This window comes from Thamnophis elegans, chromosome 4 (genome assembly GCF_009769535.1).
Source record: "Thamnophis elegans isolate rThaEle1 chromosome 4, rThaEle1.pri, whole genome shotgun sequence".
Classification (NCBI taxonomy): Eukaryota; Metazoa; Chordata; class Lepidosauria; order Squamata; family Colubridae; genus Thamnophis; species Thamnophis elegans.
Genome location: NC_045544.1, coordinates 97,390,364 through 97,417,763, shown reverse-complemented (window position 1 = coordinate 97,417,763; position 27,400 = coordinate 97,390,364). Strand labels below are relative to the sequence as shown.

Genomic DNA, 27,400 nt, shown 5'->3' with positions numbered 1-27,400 from the left:
ATAGTGTGACTCTTCTTTGTGGCAACCCCTGAGATATTGGAACATTGCTATCATGTTTCCCCTAGTCCTTCTTTTCATTCAACTAGACATACCCAGTTCCTGCAACCGTTCCTCATATGTTTTAGTCTCCAGTCCCCTAATCATCTTTGTTGCTCTTCTCTGCACTCTTTCTAGAGTCTACACATCTTTTCTACATCGTGGCGACCAAAACTGAATGCAGTATTCCAAGTGTGGCCTTATCAAGGCATTATAAAGTGGTATTAACATTTCACCTGATCTTGATTCTATCCCTGTTTTGTAGCCTAGAACTGTGTTGACTTTTTTGGCAGCTGCTGCACACTGCTGGCTCATATTTAAATGGTTGTCCACTAGGATTCGATGATCCCTCTCACAGTTACTACTATTGAGCAAGGTACCACCTATACTGTATCTGTGTATTTCGTTTTTCTTGCCTAAATGTAGAACCTTACTCTTTTCACCACTGAATTTCATTTTATTACATAGTGCCCAATGTTTGTCAAGATCCTTCTGTATCTTAAGCCTATCTTCTGGAGTGTTGGCTATTCCTGCCAGCTTGGTGTCATCTGCAAATTTGATGAATTCCCCATTTATTCCCTCATCTAAATCATTGATGAAGATGTTGAAGAGTACTGGGCCTGAAACAGAACCTTGGGGTACTCCACTGTATACTTCCCTCCATGTAGATGTAGTTCCATTGAGGACTACACATTGAGTGCGGTTGATCAGCCAGTTATTAATCCATCTGGTGGTGATGCTGTCCAACCCACATCCTTCTACTTTATCTAGTAGTAGGTTATGGTCTACCTTATCAAATGCCTTACTGAAGTCCAAGTAAACTATATTGACGGCATTCCTCTGGTCCACTAATTTTGTCACTTTGTTAAAGAATGCAATAAGATTAGTCTGGCATGATCTATTTTTGACAAACCCATGTTGGGTTTTGGCTATTACTTTGTTTACTTCTAGGTGTTTGCTAATTCGTTGCTTGATTATCTTTTCCAGAATCTTTCCTGGTATTGAGGTCAGGCTGACAGGTCTGTAGTTCCCTGTTAACCAACCAGAGTCATAAATTTGAGATGAGCAGCCATATGAAATGAATGGATGAACAAATGAATGAACAAATTAATTAATTAAGCAAATGAATAAATAATCTTTGCTACCCCAAAAAAGTCCCTGTTTGCTCTAACTTCGCAGTTAGCATGACCTTCATGCCTTGAGTGTCCCTGCTGGCAATATATACTCTTGGCATAAGTTCCTGACTTCCTTTCCTCATCCCCCCAAAAAACACCATCACAATAAGGCAGCACATTTGGGGGCAGGGTGTTGTCTGGTTTATGGCTTGGTGCATTGTACAAACCCAAATAAAAGTTGCTTTTATTCAGTTAACCATGCATTAGTTATTGAGCTGACTTAGCCATAAGGCTAACCAAAATTTCACACTTCGAGGCGCAATCTCTGGAAGAGTTTTCTATAAAGTAGTACAACCATTACATCAAACCAAGATTTAGTATATGGCTCATATATTGTCTCTTTTTCCCCAAGTGATAGTTCCTTCCCTTTTCCCCTGCCTATACACTTGAACAAAATGCTAGACTTGCCTTAGAGCTTGCATTAAGCTCTGAAGAAGGAAGATGGGAACATGTAGGAGGCACAGAAGGATTATTTTAATAATCAGCAGTATAGAAGTACTTTAGCAATAAAATGATATGCTTCTTAACTGCATCATATGATTTATTTCCTACAGGAGGATCCAATAAAACAGCAGGTGCATGTGGAACATTTTTATTTAAAAAAAAATGTTTTTTTGACCATTTTATCCTTTCTTATAAAATAATGAGCCACTTTGCATATTTAGAAAATGTTGTTTAAATAGTTATGTTTTCAGTATGAAAAAAGATCTAGATTTCATAACTACCACTTGACTCCCTTGCTAGTAGTTTCATTATCTTATTATCAGCATAGAATTAAATTGATTCAGAGTTAGTAGGAAAAAAAGGCATATTGCAGAAATTATCCTAATTGAGGGAGATAACAAAGTTTTCATGCTGCAGGAGGAAACAAAACATTTCCATAATCAGCAGAACTAGAAGAAGTGCTCCTTAAAAGCATTTCAGAATAGAAACTTTGCCAGAGTGGTAGTTTATATTGTGGCAGACAGTTACAGTCTGTCATTGGTTCTTAAATATACTATATTTATTATAAGGAGCATTAAAAAGTATTTTTTATATATTTTTTTGAAATTATAGTTCAATCTGGAAGCATATGAAGACTTAATGTTTTCCATGAAGTCCGTGTTTTCCAGATTATCCTGACTGATGAATCCATCTAAAAAGCATCCCATTAGAGACTGGTGGTGATAGAATATTAAAATCTAATTTTGAAGTACAGTAATAGTAATAAAGTTTTGCATATGGTGAGTGAACAAATCAAGCAATAACGAACACACCGTTTTAAAGATTAACCTTCTTCTACTTTTGTAGGGCTATGTCTATCTGGGATAACAATCTCCAGATTACCACAATATGCAGTGTGGTGGGAGCCTGGCTTGGAGCATTTCCTATTCCACTGGATTGGGACCGTCCATGGCAGGTTGGTTGCTCTATTTTATATGAAGTACGTAAAACTGATCAGACCAGCTCCATCCAGTCCCATATTTAGTTTATAATTACCTGGCTAAAACTTCTTTATAAAAGCTTACAAGCAAAGTACTAAGGGTCTTTTCTATTTTGCCTTCCAGCATTTCCTGTTCATATAGACTGGTAATCTTTAAGATTTAATTGTAATTCCATTGTAAAGACTGTTGAAAGCAACATGGTAGAATATTTTCTCTAACAAGCTGGAAGTGGATGCAGCTACTTCCTCAATGTGTGTTACATGGTTGTCATAATACTTTCAGATGTACTCAGTGTAAACAAGGCCTTGCTGCTTGCTAATGTACAATTAATGACATTTCTCAAGTTCAAGCAGTAGCCAGTCAGCATTCAGCCCATTAATGTCATGGAGGGCCTACACCTCTTATGCCATCTGAGAACGTGGCCTGTGGTGTGCTGCTACCTTCCATTAAAAGCACTTAACAAAATGCATTTGAAATGGCTGTTGGCTTCAGATTGATCTTTCAAGCAGCCTTATCTGAGCCACCCTGTGCCGAAAATATTTTTGTAGTTTTCCAACAAACTCTTAAGCATTTTGCTGCTTGTAGGAAAAATGAGAAGCTGGCAGGATTGCAGGACAACTGTACATTCATCTGCCAACATTATTGTTGGGGAAGGGAGGAGAGAATAAAGTGATCTGCTAATAATGTAAAGTGGATTAAAATGTTCTCAAAGCAAATATACCCACAAACAGAGGATAAGGGTATTTGGCATTAAGCATTCTGAATCTTGCTAGATTGAACAGAATATCTGATGTAAATGAATGTAGTCCAGTTTTAATTGCTATTCTTGTACCCTTTTGCCTCATATTAAATGCAAATGAACTATATAATTCAGAAATAATAATTTACCATAATAATTTTTTGGTGTATAAGAAGCACCTTTTTCCCTCAAAAAAGAGGCTAAATATCTGGGTGCATCTTATACACTGAATACAGCATTTTTTGACTCCTGAAGCCCCGCCCCTTTACCAAAATGGCAGTGTATAGCTTGTAGGAAGCTTTTAGAGAACTCCTGGGGGCTGGGGAGGGCAGAAATGAACAAAAAACAGCCTGTTTTTTGCTCAATTTTACCCCCCCCAGCCCCCAGGAGCACTCTATAAGCTTCCTAAAGGCTATCCATGCCCTTTTTAAAATGAAAAATGGGGCCGTTTTTGTGAAAAATGGGCCATTTTTGGCTCATTTTTGCCCCCCAGAGCACTCTGTAAGCCCGCTAAAGGCTATTCATGCGTTTGGGGGAGGAAATGGGACTGTTTTCACAAAAAACGAGGCGTTTTGGGGAGGTTTGCAGAGTTTTTTTAATTTGCCTCTTCAAAACCTTGGTGCATCTTATACTCCGGTGCATCTTATACTCCGAAAAATACGGTAAATTTGGGACATTGGTTTCTCCCTTTTAAAAAAAGCATACATCTAATTGTATTCTCACATATTTTTGCACTTATGATATATCTATCATAAATAACATGTATCAAAATATAAATTGAGGACAAACCCTCCCAAACCCAAGATATTAATCCAATTTAGTGTAGTGTAGATCAGGGGTAGTCAACCTTTTTATACCTACCGCCCACTTTTGTATCTCTGTTAGTAGTAAAATTTTCTAACCGCCCACTGGTTCCACACTTATGGTGATTTATAAAGTAGGGAAGTCAATTAAATTAAAAAAGGAAAGTGCTTCAGTATCGGACAAAACCTCTACCGCCCACCATGAAAGCTGGAACGTCCACAAGTGGGCGGTAGGGACCAGGTTGACTACCACTGGTGTAGATATTAGTGTCCAATTTCCAAACATGCCATGGCTACAGGAGGGAAGGGAGAATCCCAAGAAACAGGATGAGGTAGAGTTCCCCTTAAGGGACAAGGCTGCCTCCATCCTCCATTTGCAGAGGAAACCTTTAAAAGCTGCCTTCACCACCTTTGTGTATCCAAAAGCTCAGAGCTAATCTCCCATCAACAGAATGCTTGATGGGAAGAGGATTCTGTTGCGCAAGAAGCCTTTGAACAGACTTACTGGGATATATCACTTCTCAATAAGGTGGGGATAACATCCATGCATGGGTTAACACTGTCTGTTCTCTGATTAGACTGAGTCTGATTAATAATTAATTAATCCCTTTATAACCCGCCCTCATGAGTAGCTCCACCCAGCTTTCGACTCAGTCCACTCTGAGGATGGCTGTGTTATCCTAGACTATTGTTATTCATATTATTTTAGCTCCGGTTTTTCTCTAATTCAGTGAATTTGCATTGGATCGTTTTGTGAGTAGACGGCTGTATGTATGTATGTATGTATGTATGTATGTATGTATGTATGTATGTATATGTATGTGTGTGTGTACACTAAAAGGACTGTTAACACCTACTGTCCTTCAGGCTGCACTGGGCCACAACGGCCTAGGCCTCCCTGACCCACGCATCGCTGAGGCATCGCATTTGGGCCTAAGAGGTGGGGGACAGTGGAATTTTGCAACCTGAAGCGGTCGCTTTCATTCTGGCTTGACTGCCCCCCTGGCTCTTAAACAGCCTTCTAATCAGCCACTGTGCTTTGAGGCTTGCCAGGCAGCGCTATCAGACATCTGTCCCTAATTTCTTGATGAGAAAAGCACGAGGGATTCCATCAGAAGCCTGCCAATCGAGCCGCCAAGCCACAGCTTATCTTTCCAATCGCAGCAAGCAAGGGTGAGATCGCGGTGCACGGTTCCTCATTTAGACAGCGCATCCGCGCAGCTCCGAGCCTTCTGAAGACATGGGGAAGCAGTTAAAAGGCAATTTCTCGCTGCGAAGGGCAGCAGGAGTATCAGGGCAGCCGATTGCTCTCTGAGCTCAGGAACGCAGCTACGGCAGCTAGCTGGCACAAATTGCTATTTTGAACTTTGACCATTAGACAGCAAGGCGCAGACGCCATTTTGGAAGCTGATTAACAATCTGAGGATATCGCAAATGGTGGACAGCAGCATGCCGGTGCCTTTTCCCGACGCAGTCAGGGCTGGCTGGGAGGTGGCCCAGGATCCCTGGATGCTCCACAGGCTCCCATTTCTCCAGCGAGACCCTCTACATCCCAAAATGGAGAGGGAGCCAGATCCTACGCTAAGCCTTCTAAGGCCAACAAGCCCTCGAAGTCCAAGAAGGGCCTGAAGGCAGCTGCTGAGCTCAAACACACTAACAGTGACCAACTCTGCAGGAACGAGGCCAGCAGACAGCGCCCAGACTGGATCACAGATCTCCAACCAGCCTAGACTCGGACTTGGGGCTGTTCAACCCAATGTTACACATTGATATGGCCAGACTTTGGGGCCGTGGTCTGATAGCTTCCCTCCCCCTCAAGCTCCAGGGCATATGGCACAGTTCCAGAGGCCTTCGTGGTCCCGCCTATTCCCTCCTCACTCCTCTATGCCACCTGCCGCGTTCAATTTTCAAGACATATCTCAGAGGCCATTAAGCAGGGCATTGCGGACGGTCTTCAAGAGTGTAACCAGGCATCTTCTGGACATCTGCGCCCACACCTGCCTAAAGATGCACCACCAGCAGGGGTGGAGGACCCCCCCTCCAACTGTGTCTCCCCGCAGCCCATCCCTGGTCTCTGAGGAGGGGTAAATCAGGTAGGCAGACCTTTCCGAGGAGGAAGGCACCACCATTGACAAAATGAGGACCCGGATTGTTGGGGGCAATATGCTGACTCTGAAAACCGCTTAGCAATAGCAGTTATTAGCAATAGCAGTTAGACTTATATACCGCTTCATAGGGCTTTCAGCCCTCTCTAAGCGGTTTACAGAGTCAGCATATTGCCCCCAACAACAATCCGGGTCCTCATTTTACCCACCTCGGAAGGATGGAAGGCTGAGTCAACCCTGAGCCGGTGAGATTTGAACAGCCGAACTGCAGAACTGCAGTCAGCTGAAGTAGCCTGCAGTGCTGCATTTAACCACTGCGCCACCTCGGCTCTATTAGAGAGGGCTGAAAGCCCTATGAAGCGGTATATAAGTCTAACTGCTATTGCTACCTCAGACTATGGGGCTGTTCTCACCTGGTCTCTTCAACCCTTACTCGCCAAGGCCAAAGCCACGTCTGACCTGGGAACTCAAGGTGACGCTCTCTCAACGCAAGCACCAGCCATGTCGGCCAACATGTAGTTCACAGAAGTGGGAGGCCGACATTATACCTGCCCCACAGCTATTCATGGACACAGTCCAGAGACAGTAGTCTGCACCAACAGCTGCTTCGGCGCTCTCCATGGCCGACAGGAGATACTATAATGTGGCTGAATGCCTGGATAAACTGCTTCAATGGCCCTCGGTGGACGCCCTGATTGCTGCTCTGTATTCTAGCACCACATTGCCTGGATCCCAAGAAGAGGTCCTCAAGCCTGAGGACAAGAGGGCCAACCAGACACTCCAACGGGGGCACCAGGTGGCAGCATGGGCAGTCCAGACATCAATGGCGGCTTCCTTTTTTTCTAGATCTAGCCTTTGCTGGCTCCAGCAACTCCAAGAGAGGATCCCGGCCAGCAATTTCAGGACGCACCAGGACTTAAAGAAGATTGTCGCCACGGTGCAGTTCTCATCAGATGCCACTCTTAGCACCACATGGTTCGCCTCTTGGGCCATGGCCTCTGCAGTCTCATCTCACTCTCTCCTTTGGCTAAGACAGTGGCAGACAGACATGAGGTACAAGTGGCAACTGACAGCAGAACCTTACAAGGGGGGGACACCTGTTTGGGGACGACCTCAAACTGTTGCTGGTGGAAAGGCTCATTCCAGGGATGATTGCAACCCTCCAAGGTTCCGCCTGCAGGGCAACTTTGGCCAATGCCAGCAGTCTTATAGGCAACAGAGGGGCAATCAAAGCAGGTGGCCCTTTCGAGGGGGGGAACCGGTACAATTGCAAGCCATGAGCAACTACAGGATCGGTTCCCCATTGGCGCACCTTTGTTCCACTTTGCTGGTCAATGGGATTCCACTACGTCTGATAGTTGGGTTAGATCCATGGTTAGGGCCGCTTTGTCTCTGGAGTTCATCTCCTACCCTCCCCAGTTTTTTATCCATTCCCCTGTGTCCAACAACCCACAGAGACAACTCCTGATGTGCATGGCTATCCGGCACCTGTTGGATATTGAGGCCATCCAAGAGGTGCCAGAGGACCAGCATCAACAGGGGTTCTACTCCATCCTATTCGTCATACCCAAATCATTGGGTGGATGGAGGGCTATCCTGGACCTGAAAAGGATCAATAGGTATCTAAAGTTTAAAAAATTCAAAATGCATTCTTTGCAGACTATTGTGGAATGTTTAAGGCGGGGGGATTTTCTTAACTCTGTAGACCTCATGGAGGCGTATTTGCATGTATCTATCCTCCAGGGGCATTGCCAATATTTGTATTTCTGTTATGTCAATGTTCACTATCAATATAGGGCCTTGCCCTTTGGTCTTTCTTCGGTTCCTTGGGCCTTTAGTAAGATTTTAGTGACCCTGGCTGCACATGTGAGGACCATTCCCATCTTGGTGCACTGTTATCTCGATGACATCTTGGTACAATCAGTCTCAAGAGATAGAGCCAATTTTGACCTTGCACTCACAATTCAGACCCTATAATCACATGGGCTTTCTATTAATGAAGCAAAGAGTCATCTTATCCCCACGACCAGAATCCTGCATCTGGAGGCCTGGATTGACACACAGGCAGAGCAGGTAGTCCTTTCTGAAGAGCGTCAGGTAAGTCTGCGACAACTGGTAACACAGGTGATGGGAGAGAGCACAGTCTCATTAGCTAGGCTTTTGAAATTGCTGGGGAAAATGGTCTCTACCATCGCAATTGTACCCTGGGCTAGGTTACACTCCAGAGACCTCCAGTGGTTTCTTTTGCCCTTAAAAAAGCGAAGGAAAAGCACATCTTTATATAAGGTCTCTATGACAAGAGAGGTATGCAAATCCCTTCCCTGGTGGAGGTCCCCAACCATTGAATGAGGATGCCACTTTAGGGTGGGTCACCATCACCACTGATGCTAACCTCACGGGCTGGGGTGCAGACCTTGATGCATGGATGGCACAGGGTCAGTGGAGCCCGAAGGAGGCTGCCCAGAACATTAACTTACTAGAGCTCAGGGCCATTCATCTGGCACTCCAACGCTTTGTCCCCCCCATCATGGGCTGACACGTCTTGGTTCTAACCGATAACATGACGGCCAAGACTAATGTAAATAGGCAGGGGGGCACAAGATCGAAGGGAGGCCAGTGAAGTGGGAAGCTGGGCAGAGGCTCACATCCTATCCATCTTGGGCAACCGTATCTCAAGGATGGAGAATGTTCAGGCCAATTGGCTCAGTCGTACCATGGTTGACCAGGCGGAATGACGACTACACCCTTCTCTCTTCAAGGAGATCACGCAATGCTTCAGAGTTCTGTTCATGGACCTGTTTGCATCCCCGGCAAATGCACAGCTGCCAAGGTTCCTCTTCAGGTTCCACTCGCTGGGTGCAGAGGGAGTGGATGCCCTTCATCATCTCTGGCCTCGTGGACTCCTCTATGCCTTCCTGCCAGCCCGGTTGATAGCCAGGGTCATACGGAAGATCATCTACAGCAAGGTCATCCTCGTGGCCCTGCAGTGGCCATGTCGTCCATGGCTTGCGGACCTCCAGGCCTTGTCCATGGAAAGACCGTGGAAGGTTCCGCCAAACAGGGTGTCCCTCAGCCAGGGGTTGTTGGAGCACCCACAGTAGCTTCAGCTGACTGCCTGGCGGTTGAGCTGGACCTCTGGTGCAAAATAGGTTCTCCACCAGGGTCATAGACACCATTCAGGCCTCCAGAAGGTCATCCATGGTCCGTATCTACAACACGACCTGGCATATCTTCAGTATGTGGTGTTCCAGTAGGAGGAACTTTTCTACTTTGTCATCCATCCCTCAGGTTCTGGAGTTTCTCCAGGATGATTTGGATAAGGGTTTGTCCCCAAACACAATCAGGAGGCAGGTGGCTGCTCTTGCTACCATTTTAACCAGGACAGGAGCCTGCCCATATCACAACTCCTAATGATAAGGCGGTTTCTGAGAGGGGCTTCCAACCTCAGACCACCAGGGGTTCATAGGTACCCCACGTAGGACTTACTGAAAGTACTCTCAGCCCTTACCAAGGCACCATTTGAGCCCCTTCGCATGGTCTCCGTACAATTCCTCACTCTGAAGGTGGCCTTCCTGGTGGCCGTTACCTCCGCCAGGAGGATTTCAGAGTTGCAGGCCCTATTGGTTAGGGAGGACCTGTGTTCCTTCCATGAGGACAGGGTGGTGCTCAGGCTGGACCCCTCCTTTACACCCAAGGTTGACTCCTGGTTTCACAGGGTGCAGGAGGTGGTCCTGCCGAATTTTTGCCCCGCACCTACCTGGCCTTTGGACAGGCTATGGCACAAACTTGATATGAGACGTGCCCTGAAAATCTACATTCACAGGATGTCCGAGTTCTGACACTTAGAGTCCCTCTTTATTTCATTTCAAGCTGCGTCGTTGGGACATAAGGTATCAATACCGACAATAGGTAGATGGATCAGAAAGTACATAGTCTGCTCAGGAACCCTCCCCCAGGGGGGGGGGGTCACCGCTCATTCGACTAGGAGTGTGGCAACGACAGCTGCTTGGGCAGCTCAAGCGTCCTTGGAGGGGCAGCCTGCAGGGCAGCCGCATGGACATCACCTTCGCCCTTTATACTGTATAAGCTGTATAAGTTCGCATCTGTGGATGCTGCATTTGGTCATCGTGTCTTGCAGTCCATGCACTCCGACAGATAGGTCATACCAGTCTTGGGCCCTCCCATATGGACAGCCAGGCTTTGATATGTCCCATGCATGGATGCTATCCCCGCCTTATTGAGAAAGAGCATTGGTACTTACCTGATACGCCTCTTCTAATAAAGTGGGGGTAGCATCCAACCCCACCCTGACCAATGACTAGTCGTATTCTGGTGTTGGGAGCTTTATAGGGATCATTTGGAGTTTGTACTTTGGTTGTTGAGTTTCTTGCATAAGTAAAGGTTTATTTCTGTCCTGGATAACACATTGAGTCTGCATGTTTTCTTCGCTGAAAGCTGGGTGGAGCTACCCAGGAGGGTGGGTTATAAAGGGGATTAATTAATTATTAATCAGACTCAGTCCAATCAGAGAACGGACAGTGTTAACCCATGCATGGATGCTATCCCCACCTTATTTGAAGAGGCGAATCAGGTAAGTACCAATGCTCTTTTTCATGCATTAGAACTAAATTTGTGGATGAAAAAGGTTTTAGTTCATTAAATCTACATAATGATACCTTAAGATGCCTCTAGGTTCCTGGAAGTTTTAGAAAACATCCTGTCCGCAATATTTTGTTTTACCATAATTTCTCCTTTCAGAAGCTATTAGAAATGGCTAGGCACATAGCAACAAATGTAATTACAGGTGTTGGCAGAGCTTTCAAATTCACTACCAGACTTTATTTTATCACCATCTTAATAAGAGACATTGAATAAAAGTGTGTGTGTTTGTGTGTTCATGCATATATTAATGTACAATAGTGGTGAATATCTATAACTCGAGTGTAGGATGAGAGTGAAAGTTTGTTCTCTGAGCTTGTGGATTGGTTTCCAAACGTTTCATTACCAGGCTGGGTAACATCTTCAGTGGAGCTTAGGGCATAAACTAAACATTAGTTTATCCGAATCAAACGTTCCAAAACCAATCCACAATATCAGAGAACAAACCTTCACCCTCATATATTAATGTTGCAAAAGCAATTTATAAATGAGCCTTTACCTCAAAACTTGATACAATCTAAATTGTATCAAGATGAATCACCAGGATTGTGCTGGAGAAACAAGGCTCACGAAACAATCAGCTGGATCATTTATATTGTTTTAAGAGCAAAGTTTGGAAAAAAAGAGAGAATTGACTTACAGAAAAAGGAATAATTTTATGAATGAAAGGCTAGCATTGCAACAGCAAATCCTGTGCAGAAATGTGCAAGACCTATAGAGGAGTTCATGTACTTCATGTTTCCTCTTGGCATTGGTTATAAACGAAGGTAAAATGATCCTCTTCATATGCACTTCTGACAGCTCCTGAAGCCTTGAAAGCTGCAGCTCCTGGATTACATAATAATAATATATTTATATCCAAGTAACCCATTTCTAAAGGGATATAGTAGCTCAGTGGCTAAGATGCTGAGCTTGTCGATCAGAAAGGTCATCAGGTCGGCGGTTTGAATCTCTAGCACAGCATAAGGGAGGGAGCTCCCGTTACTTGTCCCAGCTTCTGCCAAGCAAACAAAAAATGCAAATAGAAAAATAGGGACCACTTTGGTGGGAAGGTAACCGCGTTCTGTACACTTTCGGCGTTTAGTCATGCAGGCCACATGACCACGGAGACGTCTTTGGACAGCTCTGGCTCTTCGGCTTTGAAACTGAGATGAGCACCGCCCACTAGAGTCAGGAACACGTAGCACATACATGCGAGGGAAACCTTTACCTTTTAAACCCTTTTCTAGTTCTTTGGATTTGCCTTAAGCAGGTGCAGTATTAAAGTCTGTTACATTTTTTTGTCTCTGCTTATTTTGAGATCATAACTCCAGTCCTCTAAAACCCATTTCTGCAATATCCACGAGAGAAGTAGTGGACTCTCTAGCTCTTACAATGCCTCCAACATGTTTAATAAAGAAAATGTGTGGGGGAATGGAAAAATGATATGACTTCACAGTATGAGAAGCAGAAGAATGCTTACAGAGGGAGTGAGTTATTTTTGTATTCCTAGTTTGGAAAATTTTCGTAGCAGAGGGATTTGGCATGATAAGAGTTTAAAAAAAAATAGAGTTGGAATAGCAACTTTTGGAGTTAATTCCCATGTAGTTTGTCTCTGTACTGATAAATGTTAACCTGTGTAAATCAGTACATGTTTAGGGCAGCCTTGTATCTTAAGTGATGGAAAATGAGCCATCACTATGCACCCCTCTTTTTCCATGACCACATTCTCTTTCCTGATCTAATTGGGGGCGGGGGGGGGGAACACCCTGAGCCAAAATCGGCTTGTTTCCAATTTAACTAGATTTTGGTCCCCAAAGAATCCTGGTTATGCAAGGAACAAGAAATAGCCTTTAACAGTATTAATCTCATTAAGTCTGATTGTGTGAACCTATTTGCCTTGGCTTCTTTCTGAGTTTTGTCAGGAAATCTGGTCTGTACCTTTATGATAGACTTCGGAGAAGGAAGATGTAATCAGCGTGATAGCTAGGAACATAGCAAACCAATTACCTTTTTTAATAGTAATTGATCAGATTCAATTATGTTGGAGATAAGAGGAATCAATAATACAGGTTTTGCATACAAAGACTAATACACCATTGCCTAGATTATTATTTTTTATTATTATTGTTTAATGTCTGGTTAATTCCTGAAGAGATTGAATTTATTTTGAAAGAAAATGTCCATTAGAAATTCAGCCTTTACCAGACCAAACAACGCAGTATGTTAGTACTGAAATACACACTATTTAACATTCTGCAGAAAATATGCAATGTCATGTTACCGAACATGAATAAGCAAATCTTTGGTTTGAAAAAGCAGGCATGACAAATTGAAATGGTGACCTTTCTCAGGCTGTAAATACAAGGCCGAAACAAGGTCAGTAAGAGTCCCTAAGGCACCTCATGAACATATTATTATTATTATTTAGTGATATGAAGATTAAGCACAAAAGATCAAAATCAAAACAGATTACAAACAACCAAGGAGCTGGTTTGATGCATTCCAGTTAGTCCACCATTCGTTTAGCAACTGTTCAAAGTTACGAGCGCTGAAAAAAAGTGACTGACAACCAGTCCTCACACTTATGACTATTGCAGCATCCCAAAAGTCATATGATTGCGATTTGGGCATTTGGCAACCGGCATGTATTTACAATGGTTGCAGTGATCTGGAGTCATGCCATGATAATTTGGGACCTTCCCAGCTGGCTTCCAACAAGCAAAGTCAATGGAGACGTCGGCAGGGAAGGTTGCAAATTGTGATACCTTGCTTAACAACCGTGCCCCCCCTCCCCAAAGTTGCAAAATTGGGTGCAGTCACTATTTACTTAACAACACTACCACTTAACAAGGAATTTCCTTGTTCCAATTCATGGTTGTAAATTGAGGACTACCTGCGGAATATGATGGAAAATCTAACAGCTGGGAGAACATATGGAATAAGTTGACTCTTTTTCCTGCCTGTTCTTTTCAGAACTGAAATAGCTTTCATCAACCTGGAGCCTCCTCAGGTAGACTAGGACAATATCTGAAACATCTGTCAATTGTGTTTCCAAAACAACGGAAAGGAAAGATATTCTAGAATTTGTTGGTCTGCATATTGGAAAAGCTGGAGACAGGAGCAAAATGCCACCCACACACAGACTGTTTTGCATTATATTGCCTGGATTATATTTCATTTGTAGTCAGGAGATGAATAAAAAATAAAATGAAGGACAAAGGATTGTAAATCATGCGTTTTATAAGGGTTAAGGAAATACAGTGTGTACCTGTACCTTAGCATAGCAAAAGGCACTATAATAATGGCCTGGACCTACAGCATTCTAAAAAAGAGGAGCGATAAATTGCAACATAGTGTTTTTCTTCATTTAAATGAAAAGATGACCTCTATTGTGCTATTTGGGCAAACAGGTTTTGGAACCGAAGTCAATTTATTAATCAAGTAATTTAATCTTTATTTTTCCTTAAATGTTTTAAAGACTTTATCAAAATAAACCATCAGTGTTATTAAGAAAGTTAAAGTTCATGGATCTGGATAGCAGTTCTCCGGTTTGTCTAACTACATTGCCTTACACACATATATAAAATACATTTTAGTAAATAGTTGTATGAAGCCCCAGCAGGTAGATCAGTTTTCAAGCTTGGATGCGCAATTCTTTGGATGTACTTGATTTCAAGAGCCAAATTCCTAATCATAATGGCTGAGAATGTAATCATAGGGTATTACATGAAAATAGCTGAAAGAAATATACAGGTCAGTCCACTGATGTTCTAAGGCAGGAGTCTCCAAACGTGGCAATTTTAAGACTTTTGGACTTCAACTGCCAGAATCCCCCAACCAACCATGCTGGCTAGGGAATTCTGGGAGTCAAAGTCTTAAAATTGCCAAGTTTGGAGATCACTGTACTAAGGGGTCCCACTGATATCGCAATGATTGTTGTAAATATCTGTGCATACTTTTAATACCATAGAAATGATATGGATCACTATAGATCATCCATATTAAGAACACACAGTGATAACTTTTAGATTGGAGCAGATAACTATGATTGCTGCAGTGTTATACCTGCAACTCTAAAAGTGAGAGCAAGACATTCCCAGTTCTTCAGGCCAGATTATTTACACTACGTGCAGTGGTCGTGCATGCAGGAGCTGTGTCTATGCACAAAGTTGGGTTTTGGCCACAAGTTCATCGTTCTAAGAATTGTTTTAGAGTAGGTAGCTTAGAGCAGAATGTGAATCATGCCAAGGAAGGCTATTGTGCCAGCAGTTTGCATTCATAAGTTAAGAGAATCTTTGCTAAGAGACTGAGCAAACTCAGTAGAGTGGAAATAAATGTAGGCTTGGTTAAGCAAGACATAGCCCTGTTCAGTGGCTCTCATGTAGCTGTGTGAGTGTGTGTGTAAGGAGATGGGATGAACAAACCCTTCCTATCCTGTTCTCACTACCTTCTATATGTGAAGGGCAGCTGTACAGTAAGACTCCTGAGTTACAGAATCTTCGAACAATTGATTTCAATGTGAAGAAGCAAGTAGAGCATGAAAGAATAGTAGAACTAGCTAGCCCCCATTCCTCTTTTTTTTCTCACATATAGAGCTTGGGCAAAATAGCTATTAATGCCTCTTAATGTGTTTTCATGTTACCTACATTTATGGAAATATTCCTGTCTGCAATTTTTATCTTTTATAACAAGATGGGGGTAGGTAGCTCGCTCGAGACTAATGTTCTTTAAAATATTCACTGAAATGTCTTTATTTTATATTTATAGCTTGTAAATTTCAAATCTGAAAGCTCCTTAATAAACTGCTAATCATTTTTTTAAAATTTAAATCATTTTCAATATGCTTTAAGAATGAATTTGCAGCTGCAGGACACATTCATAATTATTAAAAATGTAGTCCTGTTGAACCTCAACTCATCCATTCCCTCTGTGCCAGCAGCCCCTTCCTCCTGTCATTGTTGAGCAGCAAAAATGAAAGAGGAAAGCTCCTCCTTAGAGTTATGTATAAAAATTCTCTTTTTTATAATCCCATCTATTCTTAAGCAGCAAATATTTCCTTTCTTGCCCGAATAAATCCATCTTGGACTGGATTTCACTTCAAGAGAGAAAAATGATTAAAATGATGTCCTATCTAATTAAGGAACTCAATTGATTGCATAGCCATTGGAATTTAAAGCAGTATTCATTTGCAATGCATTTTTATTACACTGTGACATTTAGTGAGTTAATCAGTAAAACCGATCAAAACTTTTATTGCTAAAAAGGTACCCTGCATAATTGACCAACTGATGTTATTATTATTATTTTTAAATAACAAGGATGCTTTTTTGTGTAAAGTTATTTTGTTCCATTCATACTCCATTTCAGTTGATCAATTAGCTGGCTGTTTTAATTATGTCTTTGACTGATTGATAGCCTGAGTTCTTACATACAAGTAGAATAATATATTTATTTTGTTCTGGGTGGATCTGGCTAGCTACTTCTGATTTCACCCATCACAAACAGATCTTGGAGTACAGTTTTAAGGCTTAAATTCAGTTAGTGCTGCCATATTTATATCTTCAGCTATGTAATACTGACTAGGGAATTCTACATAAATATCTGGCACTGCTCCCAGAATTTTCATCCTTACATGTTTCAAATCTTGACTAAACTCAGAGAAATATTGGGATATTAACTGTAGCTCCTCATCTACCCAACTAGGAATTCCATGTGCACGTATAACACACAAGCAGCAAAAATATTTCAGGAATTCACTGTGCCAATTAGTTTCATTTGAGAACAGCACAAATGTTGAGAGGTAGGAAGAGTTAAAAAAGAGAGAGCAACTGTTTTAACAATAGTTGGATCTAGTTCCAACCATGGGACCATTTCCTGAACCAACTTCTGCTCAGATTTCTCTTGCTGGTGTAATGGGGGCATTTTGGTATAGAACCCAGTTTTATTCCCCTAATATTGTGGACCATAAGCAGCTTCAAAAAACTGCAGGAAAAGCAGTGAATTGGGAAAGACAAGCAGTTCTCCCATTTTATTACAGGGATTCTTCTCTTGGATCAGAAGTCACCAGTGATGGAGAACCTTCTATCCACAGAAGATAGATGCTCAGATCTAATTTCTAGCATGATAGCAGAACTCCGCCTTGCAAATATTCATTGCTATTGCAATGAAAACTGATTGCATGAAGCAGTCATTATGATGTGTTCCTCTGCCCTTCCCTTTGATTTATGGTCTCCTTTAATATGTTTCATTCCATTGTGCTTCAATATCAAATCTGTTACCCAGTTACCTACGTAGGACTGAAAGAATGCAGTAGGGAAGAGAGAAGGAGCAGCTTAAACACAAACTAGCAAATTAACTGGAAAATAAGAATACATCAACTGCTCTGACCACAGATATACCACATATTTCTTACCTGGTTCTGATCAAGCATCATATGCAATAGCCGCCAGCTAGTTACACTTTAATGCACTTTAAAAACTGTACAATTGTTCATGTTCCTAACACATGCTTGATGGCTATTAGTCCGCTTGTTTTTTTTAACCATTCTGGTAAAAGCATGTCAAGCTTTGCAAAGGATTCTGTACCCCGTTCTGGTGTCTTTTCAGTCATACCAAAAACTTGTGCTCATTGAAGTTCATCCTTTTCTTCTTCTAATGCAGCATTTTCCTTTTTCAGGTGTGGCCCATTTCCTGTTCACTTGGAGCCACCTTTGGCTACGTGGCTGGTCTCCTTATTGCATCTTTGTGGCTATATTGGAATAGGAAGCAGCTTACATACAAAAGCAGATAACTGGCGCAAGGAGGAAAGGCATTTTGATTGTGAGATCCTATGAAGATTGCACAGGGCTATGGTCAAAGCAAAAGGCTTTCCAAATCTTTTCAGGGCATTGTTGGGCTTTACTCTTCTTCTTCTTTTTTTTTTACAGCATGGTCAACATGCACTGGCAATGCGATCATACATTTGTTGTATGTCCTAAACTACATTTCCCCTGAGAGATTGTACATTCCTTCCCATATGAATAAAATCTTCACAGTAGATGCTGCTTACTTCTTCTCATACTTGTGATTTTCTCCCTCCCCCTCTGGGTTTCACCAAATGCCAGTTCCTAAAATCCGCTTCCCTGTCAATTAGTGGATTTCTTAATAAGGTGTTGTTGTCTTGAAGTGTATATTTGCACAGTGTCACAAGTTTCACAGTACGTGTGGCCATTGTCCCAGCAGCTCTCATGTGATCAGGCAGCAATTAATGCATCTTGAACCTATTCTCTTTTTCATTGTGTGTTTCTTTGGAGTTAGAATGGCTATAATGGCTTCATCAAAAACAGTCTTCAATCCTTTCTGCGTTAAAGCTGAGCATTCCACATAGCAATAGGCTCCTATCTGTCAAGAAAACAAATGCATTTAATAGCAACATAGACAGCCTGCATCTCCCCCAAACTCTATTAGTGAACTCAGGGGGCTTTCATTTTTATTGAAACATCAATGTTTGTTTTTTTATTTGTCTTTGCCCTGAGAAAAACACTCCAGCCCTCTACCTTCCAGAAAAAAGTTTGTCTTTTGGTGACAGATATAGAATTCTTTTCATTACATTCACGGTTAGGGGAAAAAATATTAAATACACTGGTGTTTTCAGTTTGTTTTACTTTCGGCAGTATATTTGTATCTTGAGTCATTTTAGGAAGGTAGAAAGAAGAAATGAAGTGTACTAATATTTAATGCACAAACAGGGATTACCATCAATCAGAAAATTTCTACGGTTAAATACATTATCACTCCTGATATAAATATTATACTTGAGACTTCAAATTCAGATGACTATTTTAATTTTCTCAAATGTATTCTCACAGTGTTCCATTGCCTTATATTGAAGTAGGTTATCTTTCAATTATTGAAAAATACTACATGAACTCTTACTTAATAGTATTTAATACTATATATTATTCACAAACAAAACAGCTGTATTAACAGATAAGATTATGGACTGCTTAATTCTTACACAGCTGCCTTTAAATGTAGTATAAAAATCTGCATCCTCGCTCCTCCTCATTGAAAGAGAAAGAAATATGAAAATAACTTGCTCATTGTTTTCAGTGGCACTGGTACATTTGAAAAACACAGAAATGCTAGAAGTTTATTCCCTGAGATTGTGGGCACATGCTTCCCATGCCAAACAATACTGGCAGCTGGCAATGCAGGAAGTCTGGAAAGAAGTCACATATAGAGGAAAATGTGGAACAAAGCAGTATTAAAATTTAGGGATAACTAAATGTAAGAAAAGTTAAGGCAGAACCAACCTGCAGAAAAATCTCCCTGTTTGCAATTAGTCTAAATTCCTAATCCTCCACATCAGCTTCCTTATGGCCCTTGTCCACACTAATTGATGTGATGCATAGTATAACATATAATCAGGAGAGCATTTGGTTAGGGAAGTATTGTGATTATACCCTTTATCTGGAAATAATTGAACTTAAGGGCAATTGTTCCCCCCTGAGTCTCTATCTTTTTTTTAATTGAAAATGCTATACTAATGTCTGCTGGTTTTATATTTTTGTTTACTTTATTTAGAGTTATGTCCTCTATGAGGGTGAAGGTTTGTTCTCTGAGCTTGTGGGTTAGTTTCCGAATGTTTCGTTATGTCCTCTACATCCAAGGATTCAAAGGGATTTGCATGGAGATACACTTCCTTGTTGCCACGAAGCAGCAACTTTCAAAGTACAGGTAGACTTTGTTATGATGGCATTCCTAGCAGCCATTGCAACCTCAGGATGTTTGGATTGTTAAGCAGGGTGCACAACGTAGTGGATAGGAGCTATGACATGTGGATGTGCTACGGACTGTAAGTAGGAACTTGTACTCTTTAGTCAGCTCCTCAGGAGTAAAAACAGCAGGAATAGCTTACTAGGGTGACATGCAACCTTCCCTGGCAGCTTCCACATTGACTTTGCTTGTGGGAAGATGATAGGGAAGGTTGCAAATGGAAATCATGTGATGGGGCACACTGACACTGTAATTGTAGCTGAGCATCTGGATTGCAGTCACATGACCATAGGAATGCTGCAACGGTTGGAACTTTGAGGACTGGTCATAAGTCCATTTCTTCAGCACCGCTGTAACTCCAAGCAGTTGCTGAATGAATAGATTTAAATCAAGGATTACCTGTAGGTTGGGCTGATCCTTTTGTATGGATGCTGCAAGTCTTTTCATACAGAAAGATAAAATCAAGTAGGGGAAATACAATACGCATACTGTAATACCAAGAAGATTTGAACTCTTAAATCTCCAGCTTACCTCTTTTGCTAATTTAACGCCCTGCTCCATACATATTGGTTTTTCTTTCATGTCATTTAGCCTTGCTAATGTTTTAGGATCATCACGAAGATCAATCTGTTAGAAAATTTACAGAAGATATGTACACTTCCTTCTACATGTTACGAATCAAACTTTACAGACTTTATCAAAAAAAGAAAATAGAAGTAGCTCCAATACAAGGTAGCAATGCTGATGTCTCACAGAACAGCTTGGGGTTTAAATTAGGCATGATTAATATTGAACTTGGTGAGATTTAACCATGCTAACTCAGGCTAATTCAATCTATAACCTTTGCTTTAACTGGAATCTCAAGCCTATTTCCGTAAGGTACATTGTGGTTCAAATGAACTATGTGCAAATTAAAAGGCCCTATGACATTTCCAGAGAATGCCCTCAAAAGGCATTCTTCCAAAATTTTAGCTAAACATGCAAAAAGCCAAGAGCACAGAATAATCAATAATTTGAATATGAGAGGCAGGGATTCTTTTATTTTTCTACTTATTTTCATTCTTCTGTTTATTCGGAGACCAAAGATTAATTAAGGAAAAAGTTTGGAGGAAATGTGCAGAAGAAAATTGGTAGGTGGAAGAAAGGCTAAATGTTCCTCAGGTCATTTGTAATTACGTATTTGTTCATTGATTTATTTCACTTAGGCACCACCAACTACTGAAAACAACAGGCGTACAAATTACATTTTAAAAAAAGTAAACAAAATGGCAAATCCAGCCGAAGTCACAAAATATATATCATGCACCCAGCAAGGGGCTTCATTCATCTCAGCCAGAACCTGAGAAAAAAGCCAGGTTTTCAAGGCATCATCTGAGAGGGAACTTGAAAGTATCTACTGGTAAACTGGTGCTTGTGAAACAGTTATTTCACAACAACTCCTGTCTTCAGCTTCAGAATAAATTACGGACCTTTGTGGTTTCAGGGATACAGATGTGGAGAGCCAATTTATTTTTGGCTCAGCTGTGGCATATTCGAAGCCATAGTAAAACTTGCCTTTTAGAATTGCTGCATGCTCTATGGATCTAGCTTGTTTCTATATTTGTGAGCTCCCTACTGCTGATTCAAGCAGGTCTTTCAAGGTAAGAGTGAGCTGATGGATTTGCAGCCAACTCATTCATAGAAATCAGTTAGATATATTGCATAGAGATAAGGTGGGGGTGGGGAATACAAGCATTTTTAAAATTTCCTTGGTGCGGAAAAGGAATTCGGGAATTTCCAGCTTTCTAGCATCTGTGACAAGGCAGTAAATACATAAAAATATTTGCTCATTTTTTCCGGTGCATGAAGTCTACCTGATTTTCAAGAATTAGGGAGTGGGATTATCGATGATATGCCCTCAGCGTGTAACTCTATCTTGAAATTTGGAATTAATTCCATGGTTAATTTTTCAAGATGAAAAAAAGAGGGAAATGGTAAGATGCATACTTTGTGAATAAAAACTGGGAGGGGAAAAAAAGCAGGCTCTGCTTTTGCAGTAATATATACCTGAAACCATATATGGGGTGGTTGAAAAAGAGGATGGTCTTTTTTACCAACAGGTTACCCCCACATTTCTATTTTGAAAACCAGTGGTGGGCACTGAGCCCACAGACTGACAATGTCACATGAGTAAAAAAAAGGTGAACCAATTCTTCTTACCCAGAGCGTACACAGTGATGTGTATCTATGTATACATTTATCAGCAAAGGAGACCACAAGACTCTTCATTCCATCCAAGTGCAACATGTGATACCCACACTTGTCTGAATCAGCTGTTTGGCTGATGATTGCTGCTTTATTGTTTGGGAGCAAACACCCTTTTTGTTCATAGGCAGAGCAGATCAAAACACAGAGCTTTGCTTTCAATTTAAATGCTGAAAGAAGTTTTAAAAATTCATAAAGAGGACAAAAGGGATGGAGGTGTTCTCAAAGGACTTGGTGCCCTAACAAGAACAACAAAAGTAGATTAAGATGCAGTTTTGTTTTCTCTCTTCATAGGGGGAGTTTCTCCATTCCATAGTTAATCTTTCAAAGTCTGTTTACAACTAATGGTGTTAATCACAGAAGGACTAGAGGGCTCCAGTTGTCACTTCTGGCTCTAAAATTAGATTGCTTGGGATGCATTTCTTGTTATTTTAGTTGCAAACTAGAAATGTAAGCCTACATGCTTGGAGAGTGCAAGGGGTGAGGATACTGTTGCTTGATCTCGAAAGAGGGAGAACCTACATTTTTGTGACAAAGAGGAAATTATAGGTATTTAAACTTCTTCTGAATTGTAAGTGGTTAAGGCAAAGATTTCATGGGGAAGGGTGGATTTGAAAAGAATATGCAGGAAAAAATAAAAATGGCAATATACTGAGAAGGGCATTGTGACAAAAGAAACAATTAGAATGGGCACTTGAAGAATGTAGGAATCTGTTTAACAGCTGATAGTAACAGAGTTACAGAGGTAAAGATCACAGGAAGGAGCATGTCAGTAATATTTAAAGGCAAAAATGTGCAATGCATGTATTTTTGTAAAGGAAGAAGAAAATATCTTGCTACTTTGGATGGATGGATGGACAGGTAGATAGGTAGGTAGGCAGAGATAGAGTAAGATAGACAGAGAGACAGGTATTTTGAGCCACGTACCTGCGTTCCAACCAATAAATAAGGTACATTTGGTGCATATTCTTTAAGTTCTGGTACCCATTCCTCCTTCACATTCTGGAAAGAAGCTGGATTTACCACAGAGAAACAGATGAGGAAAACATCAGTCATGGGGTATGACAGCGGTCTGAGGCGATCATAGTCTTCCTGAAGACAGACAGATACATATATACATGTATTACTTTTCATTAAAAAATTGAATTTTGATCACAATCATTTCTAATAGATACACATGCTGATGTTTCCAAGCAATTGCTATTCTCAGTATTCCATGCTAAATAAACTGAGAGTTAAAAGCCTTTTCCAATGTATTGCAGATTATACTTTCCTCCTATTTTTGGTCCATTTGGGTGGTAGTACTACTATAAAAATCAGACAGTTACCTTCCCTGTCGGCTCTTATAATATATGGAGTAATGGATAAATTTCCAAGAATTATTTCACACACAGCAAACAAACAAAAAAACATCTTATTTTTCAAGACATTAAGCCAAGCTGTGGATGTTACTTGATTTTAATATTTTTGAGGAGTGTATAAAAGGACAACAACAACAACAACCCTGAATTGAACTGCTTGTTTATTTGGTGAGGTCCTCATCAAAATAAATTAATAGCATTTTTTCTGGATCAAATTAAAGTTTTAGGAATAGATTATCCAAAATGGCCAATGAGATGTCAATAAAAGCCCGCCTACAGGGCTCAAGCACAATGGGTGCCTGTCCTGATATTCTTAACATTTGGTACCCAGGACTTGCTGCCTCTCATCCTGGAAATAGCCTAAAACAGCTGTCACAACCAATTGATGTACTTTATCTAATACCTCTTTGAAGTCATTCATGTTAGTAGCCACAACATCTTGTGATAATTGTTTGAATTTCTGATATCATATATCTGTCATATCATATATATATATCTGTCTTGAATGTTTCATTATGCAGCTTCCTTGCAAGGGATTGAATATTCTTAATATATGGGATAAAAACTAATCCCTGTCCACTTTCTCAGCTCCATTCATAAACATTTCGATCACATGTCTCAAACACTGTAGCTTTGCCTTTTTGGCTTCATTTCTTTCACATGTTGCTTCGATTATGGCCTCTCTGCCACACTAGAGAAGTAATAAAAATATGTTGTAAGATGCATTGCTACTTTCCATAAGGATAGAATTTCCTTTTTACATAGTACGTTAATATCTCTAGTGCTATCTGAGATGCGGTGACGTGTGGTGAGGTTTATGGCTGGTGAGACAAAAAGAAAGAAAGCGGCTTTTGCCCGCCCCACCACTATGTCAGAGTCAGACATAGCAGGGGGCAGGCAAAAGCCGCTTTCTTTTGCAGCAAAAGAAAGCTCCAGCCCGCCAGCAGAGGCGGGTAAAAGATTACTTACAAATTACATTAATTTTGAATTCCTCGCCCTCCCTCCGACCCACATACCTTTTCCAGCTGTTACACAATCACAGAGGATTTCAACTTGCTTTTGCCTGCCATCATGAAAATGTAAAAATATAAAAGGAAAAAAGCAAGAGCTGCTGAGGTCAGGCTGGGTTAGCTGCTGCTAGAGTCCCCAATGGATCACTCTGCTTAACTGTTTAAAAAAGCCTCTAAAAACCACGTGCCTCATCTACATAAGGATTTTTTTGGCTTTTAACCCTTGCTTAACTCTGTTCGAGTGATCAAAAAGTCAGACTAAATGAGGCATGTGGTTCTCCCGCCTCCTCCTGTAGAGGGCACTTTTTTAGAGGCTTTTTTAAACAGTTAAGCACTAAGCAGAGTCATCCACTGTGACTCTGGCAGCAACTACCTCAGCCTTTTTCCTTTTACATTTTTTTCTTTTCATGATGACAGTGGTGAGGCTCTGCCTCCCCTGCCTCCCCTGCCTGCATGTCACTGCTGAGATGCAGACATTTCATTACCCAACTAGGTAACATCATCAGTGTGATGTTACTTAGTTGGATAACGAAATGGGCTTTTTAAGCAAACAACCAAGCTCAGAAGCACCAAGAACACCACAGTTCAATCCTGAGCTATATAAATACTCTTCTATTGGAACCTTTCAATCATAACTCCAACTCCTGTTCGGTCACTTGCACTTCTGACTTTAGTAGCATATATGTGAAGTTAATGTTTTTGGTCTTAATATTTATCACTCATACTGATATCTGACATTTTATAGCCTAATTTGGAGAGATCCTTTAAGAAGTCTTCAGTATCCCTTTTTGTTAATTGCTCAAAATAATAATGTTATTATCTATTATTGTACAGCCTGAATGTTCATTCCTAATTCTATTAATGAGGAAGAGAGAAAGTTCCTGCTTCCAGTCTTTGAAACATGTACTTCCTGAACTAAAATTGCCAATGCATCATATTGAATCTCAATTTAGGATGTCCTATCCTAAAAGAAATAAAACTAATAAGAATAATGAAGTCCTGTGATTATGTATAGCAAGACTGGAATATGCTTAAAGAAAAACCTTATGTGGTTTTTCATGTTAGTTTTTTTTAAAGTCACAGAACAAAAAGATGTAAAATATGTAGCTAGTAAGAATATATTCTTAATTTCTCTCAAAATATAGTACTTTCAAGATTATCCAATGAAAAAGGAAACGGTAAAGATTCCTCTTGCACATATGTGCTAGGCATTCTCAACTCTAGGGGGCAGTGCTCATCTCTACTTCAAAGCCAAAGAGCCAGCGCTATCTGAAGATGTCTACATGGTCATGTGGCCAATGAAACAGTTAACTAAGACATATTCCAAACAAAGCAAAAATTCATACAACACAATCAACCTATAAATTTTACTGTTAACTGGATGTGCTGAAAGCTAGTAGCACTTTAACCATCCATTATATCATTTCATGGAGACTACTAGCTATGAACAACCAAAAAACCCACAACTGTAATGTACAAAAGACAGTTAACCTCTGATGTGACAAAGCCATCTGGGACATTGTAATCTTTATGGTTTTAAGACTTAGCTTTCTGTTTTGTTGTCATATCCAGGAAAGCATGGTCTTTTCTGGAGGGAAACCACAGCAAAATCTGAAAGTAACTCCATAATTGCAAATCAAATCTGTTTTCAGAGAGTATTTCTTCAAACTATTGTTAGATTGAAGATAAAGTCATGTTTAAGGAACTGAAAGTCTTATAAAAAGGACCTCATTTCTCAAGATACACACTAAAGCTGTCTTCTCTCATGTATTGGAATTCAATTCCAAAAATACACAGAGCACCATGGTTATGCTGGGATTGGTTCAACACACCTAGACAACAGAAGATTGAGGAAGGCTGATATGTAGACTTTACAATATTTTATCACTTTATCAATTTTAAAAAATCTAATATCTACACAAATCAAAGGGATACCTTGACAGGTAGAAACATGACAAAACTGATCCCCTTTAAATATGCATTAATTCTTGGAAAAATATGATTGAATAGCTACTTTAAACTAAATTATAATGTGATTTGTTTAAGCTTTGCTTTGGCATGATAAGCACATGGGTTTAGTGAATAAACCATTGTTTGTTTTAGGGCAGCAAGCCTCAGACTAAAGTCAGTTTATTACTGACTTGTTAAATGCACCATCATTTTAAGTGAGGTCTGAATAAGGATGCAGGGCACTTTTTTGTAGTTTCTTACCTTATTTCTAGTTGGCTTTTGTTACTGATAGCACTGCAACATTTAAAAAAGCATGGATTTCAATGTTAAGGGCAAGTCAGTTTGCAGCACTTTCTAGAAATACGAATTGGCATCTGTTAAAACTGCAAGGTGTTTCAAATAGGTATCTCCTGTATCTCTAACTAAGAAAGAACAACTCTGGGCTCCTCTTTCAAATGTTCTACTGGAGATCTGAATAGCATGGAAAGAACGTTGGTCCTTACCTGAACGTTTTTTTTTCGGTAGTAGAGGCGGGAGGGACTACAACAGGGTTTAGTCACAGCCTGATTGGTCCAGAGACTGAGGGATTTTTCTTTTTATCAAAGATTCTTTTATTACATTTTCATTTTCCTTTATACAATCACTTAAATACTGTGCAGTTAAAAAAAAAGAAGCAATAAACAACTCATAACACTTCTATCCTACATACACCCTTCCTTCTACCCCTCCAACTTTCATTTCTCCCTTCCAACAATCCCCTCTTCTACTTCCCCTCCCCCTCAGCCATTCCTTTCTCCCCTTCCCACCATCTCACCCTCCTTACATTCCCTTCTCACTCCCTCTTAATTCCCCCCTCTTCTTTCCCTTTACACCTCGCTTCGGTGTATTTCTAGTATTCATTGGTCTATTTGTTTTGTACTAAAACAAAAGAAAAATAAAAGGAAAAGAAAGAAGAAAAGAAAAAAAGAAAAAAAAGCAACAGTATCCAAGTGCATTCATTGTTCTGAAAATTGAGTCTATACTTCCACCCTCCCCCCCACCCACCCCCTGAACCCCCCTCCCTGACCCCCTTCCGACTTCCCAGGTCCCATTCCCGGCATCGTTCTTTATCAAGCAAAGTCTGGAGTATATTGAAACCAAATAGATTAGAAGTTAC

General features: G+C 40.7%; 2 protein-coding genes across 6 annotated transcripts in view; one reads left to right on the top strand and one right to left on the bottom strand.

The window, feature by feature from the left end:
• Nucleotides 1-17,960, top strand: part of PIGF (phosphatidylinositol glycan anchor biosynthesis class F) — a 35,358-nt gene extending 17,398 nt beyond the window's left edge. For all 3 annotated transcript variants that reach the window (XM_032216549.1, XM_032216550.1, XM_032216548.1), the window contains exons 5-6: nucleotides 2,502-2,610; nucleotides 17,599-17,960. In XM_032216549.1, coding sequence (XP_032072440.1) covers nucleotides 2,502-2,610; nucleotides 17,599-17,712 — 223 coding nt within the window. In that variant the 3' untranslated portion in view covers nucleotides 17,713-17,960. The remainder of the gene's footprint in view (nucleotides 1-2,501; nucleotides 2,611-17,598) is intronic.
• The window catches only part of RHOQ (ras homolog family member Q), a 40,590-nt gene continuing 31,024 nt past the window's right edge, over nucleotides 17,835-27,400 (bottom strand). Inside the window, exons 3-5 of one of the 3 annotated variants that reach the window (XM_032216551.1) lie at nucleotides 22,851-23,015; nucleotides 20,211-20,306; nucleotides 17,835-18,302 (exon numbers count right to left, since the gene is read on the bottom strand). In XM_032216551.1, coding sequence (XP_032072442.1) covers nucleotides 18,147-18,302; nucleotides 20,211-20,306; nucleotides 22,851-23,015 — 417 coding nt within the window. In that variant the 3' untranslated portion in view covers nucleotides 17,835-18,146. The remainder of the gene's footprint in view (nucleotides 18,303-20,210; nucleotides 20,307-22,850; nucleotides 23,016-27,400) is intronic. The other 2 variants (XM_032216553.1, XM_032216552.1) reach the window with 2 other exon arrangements.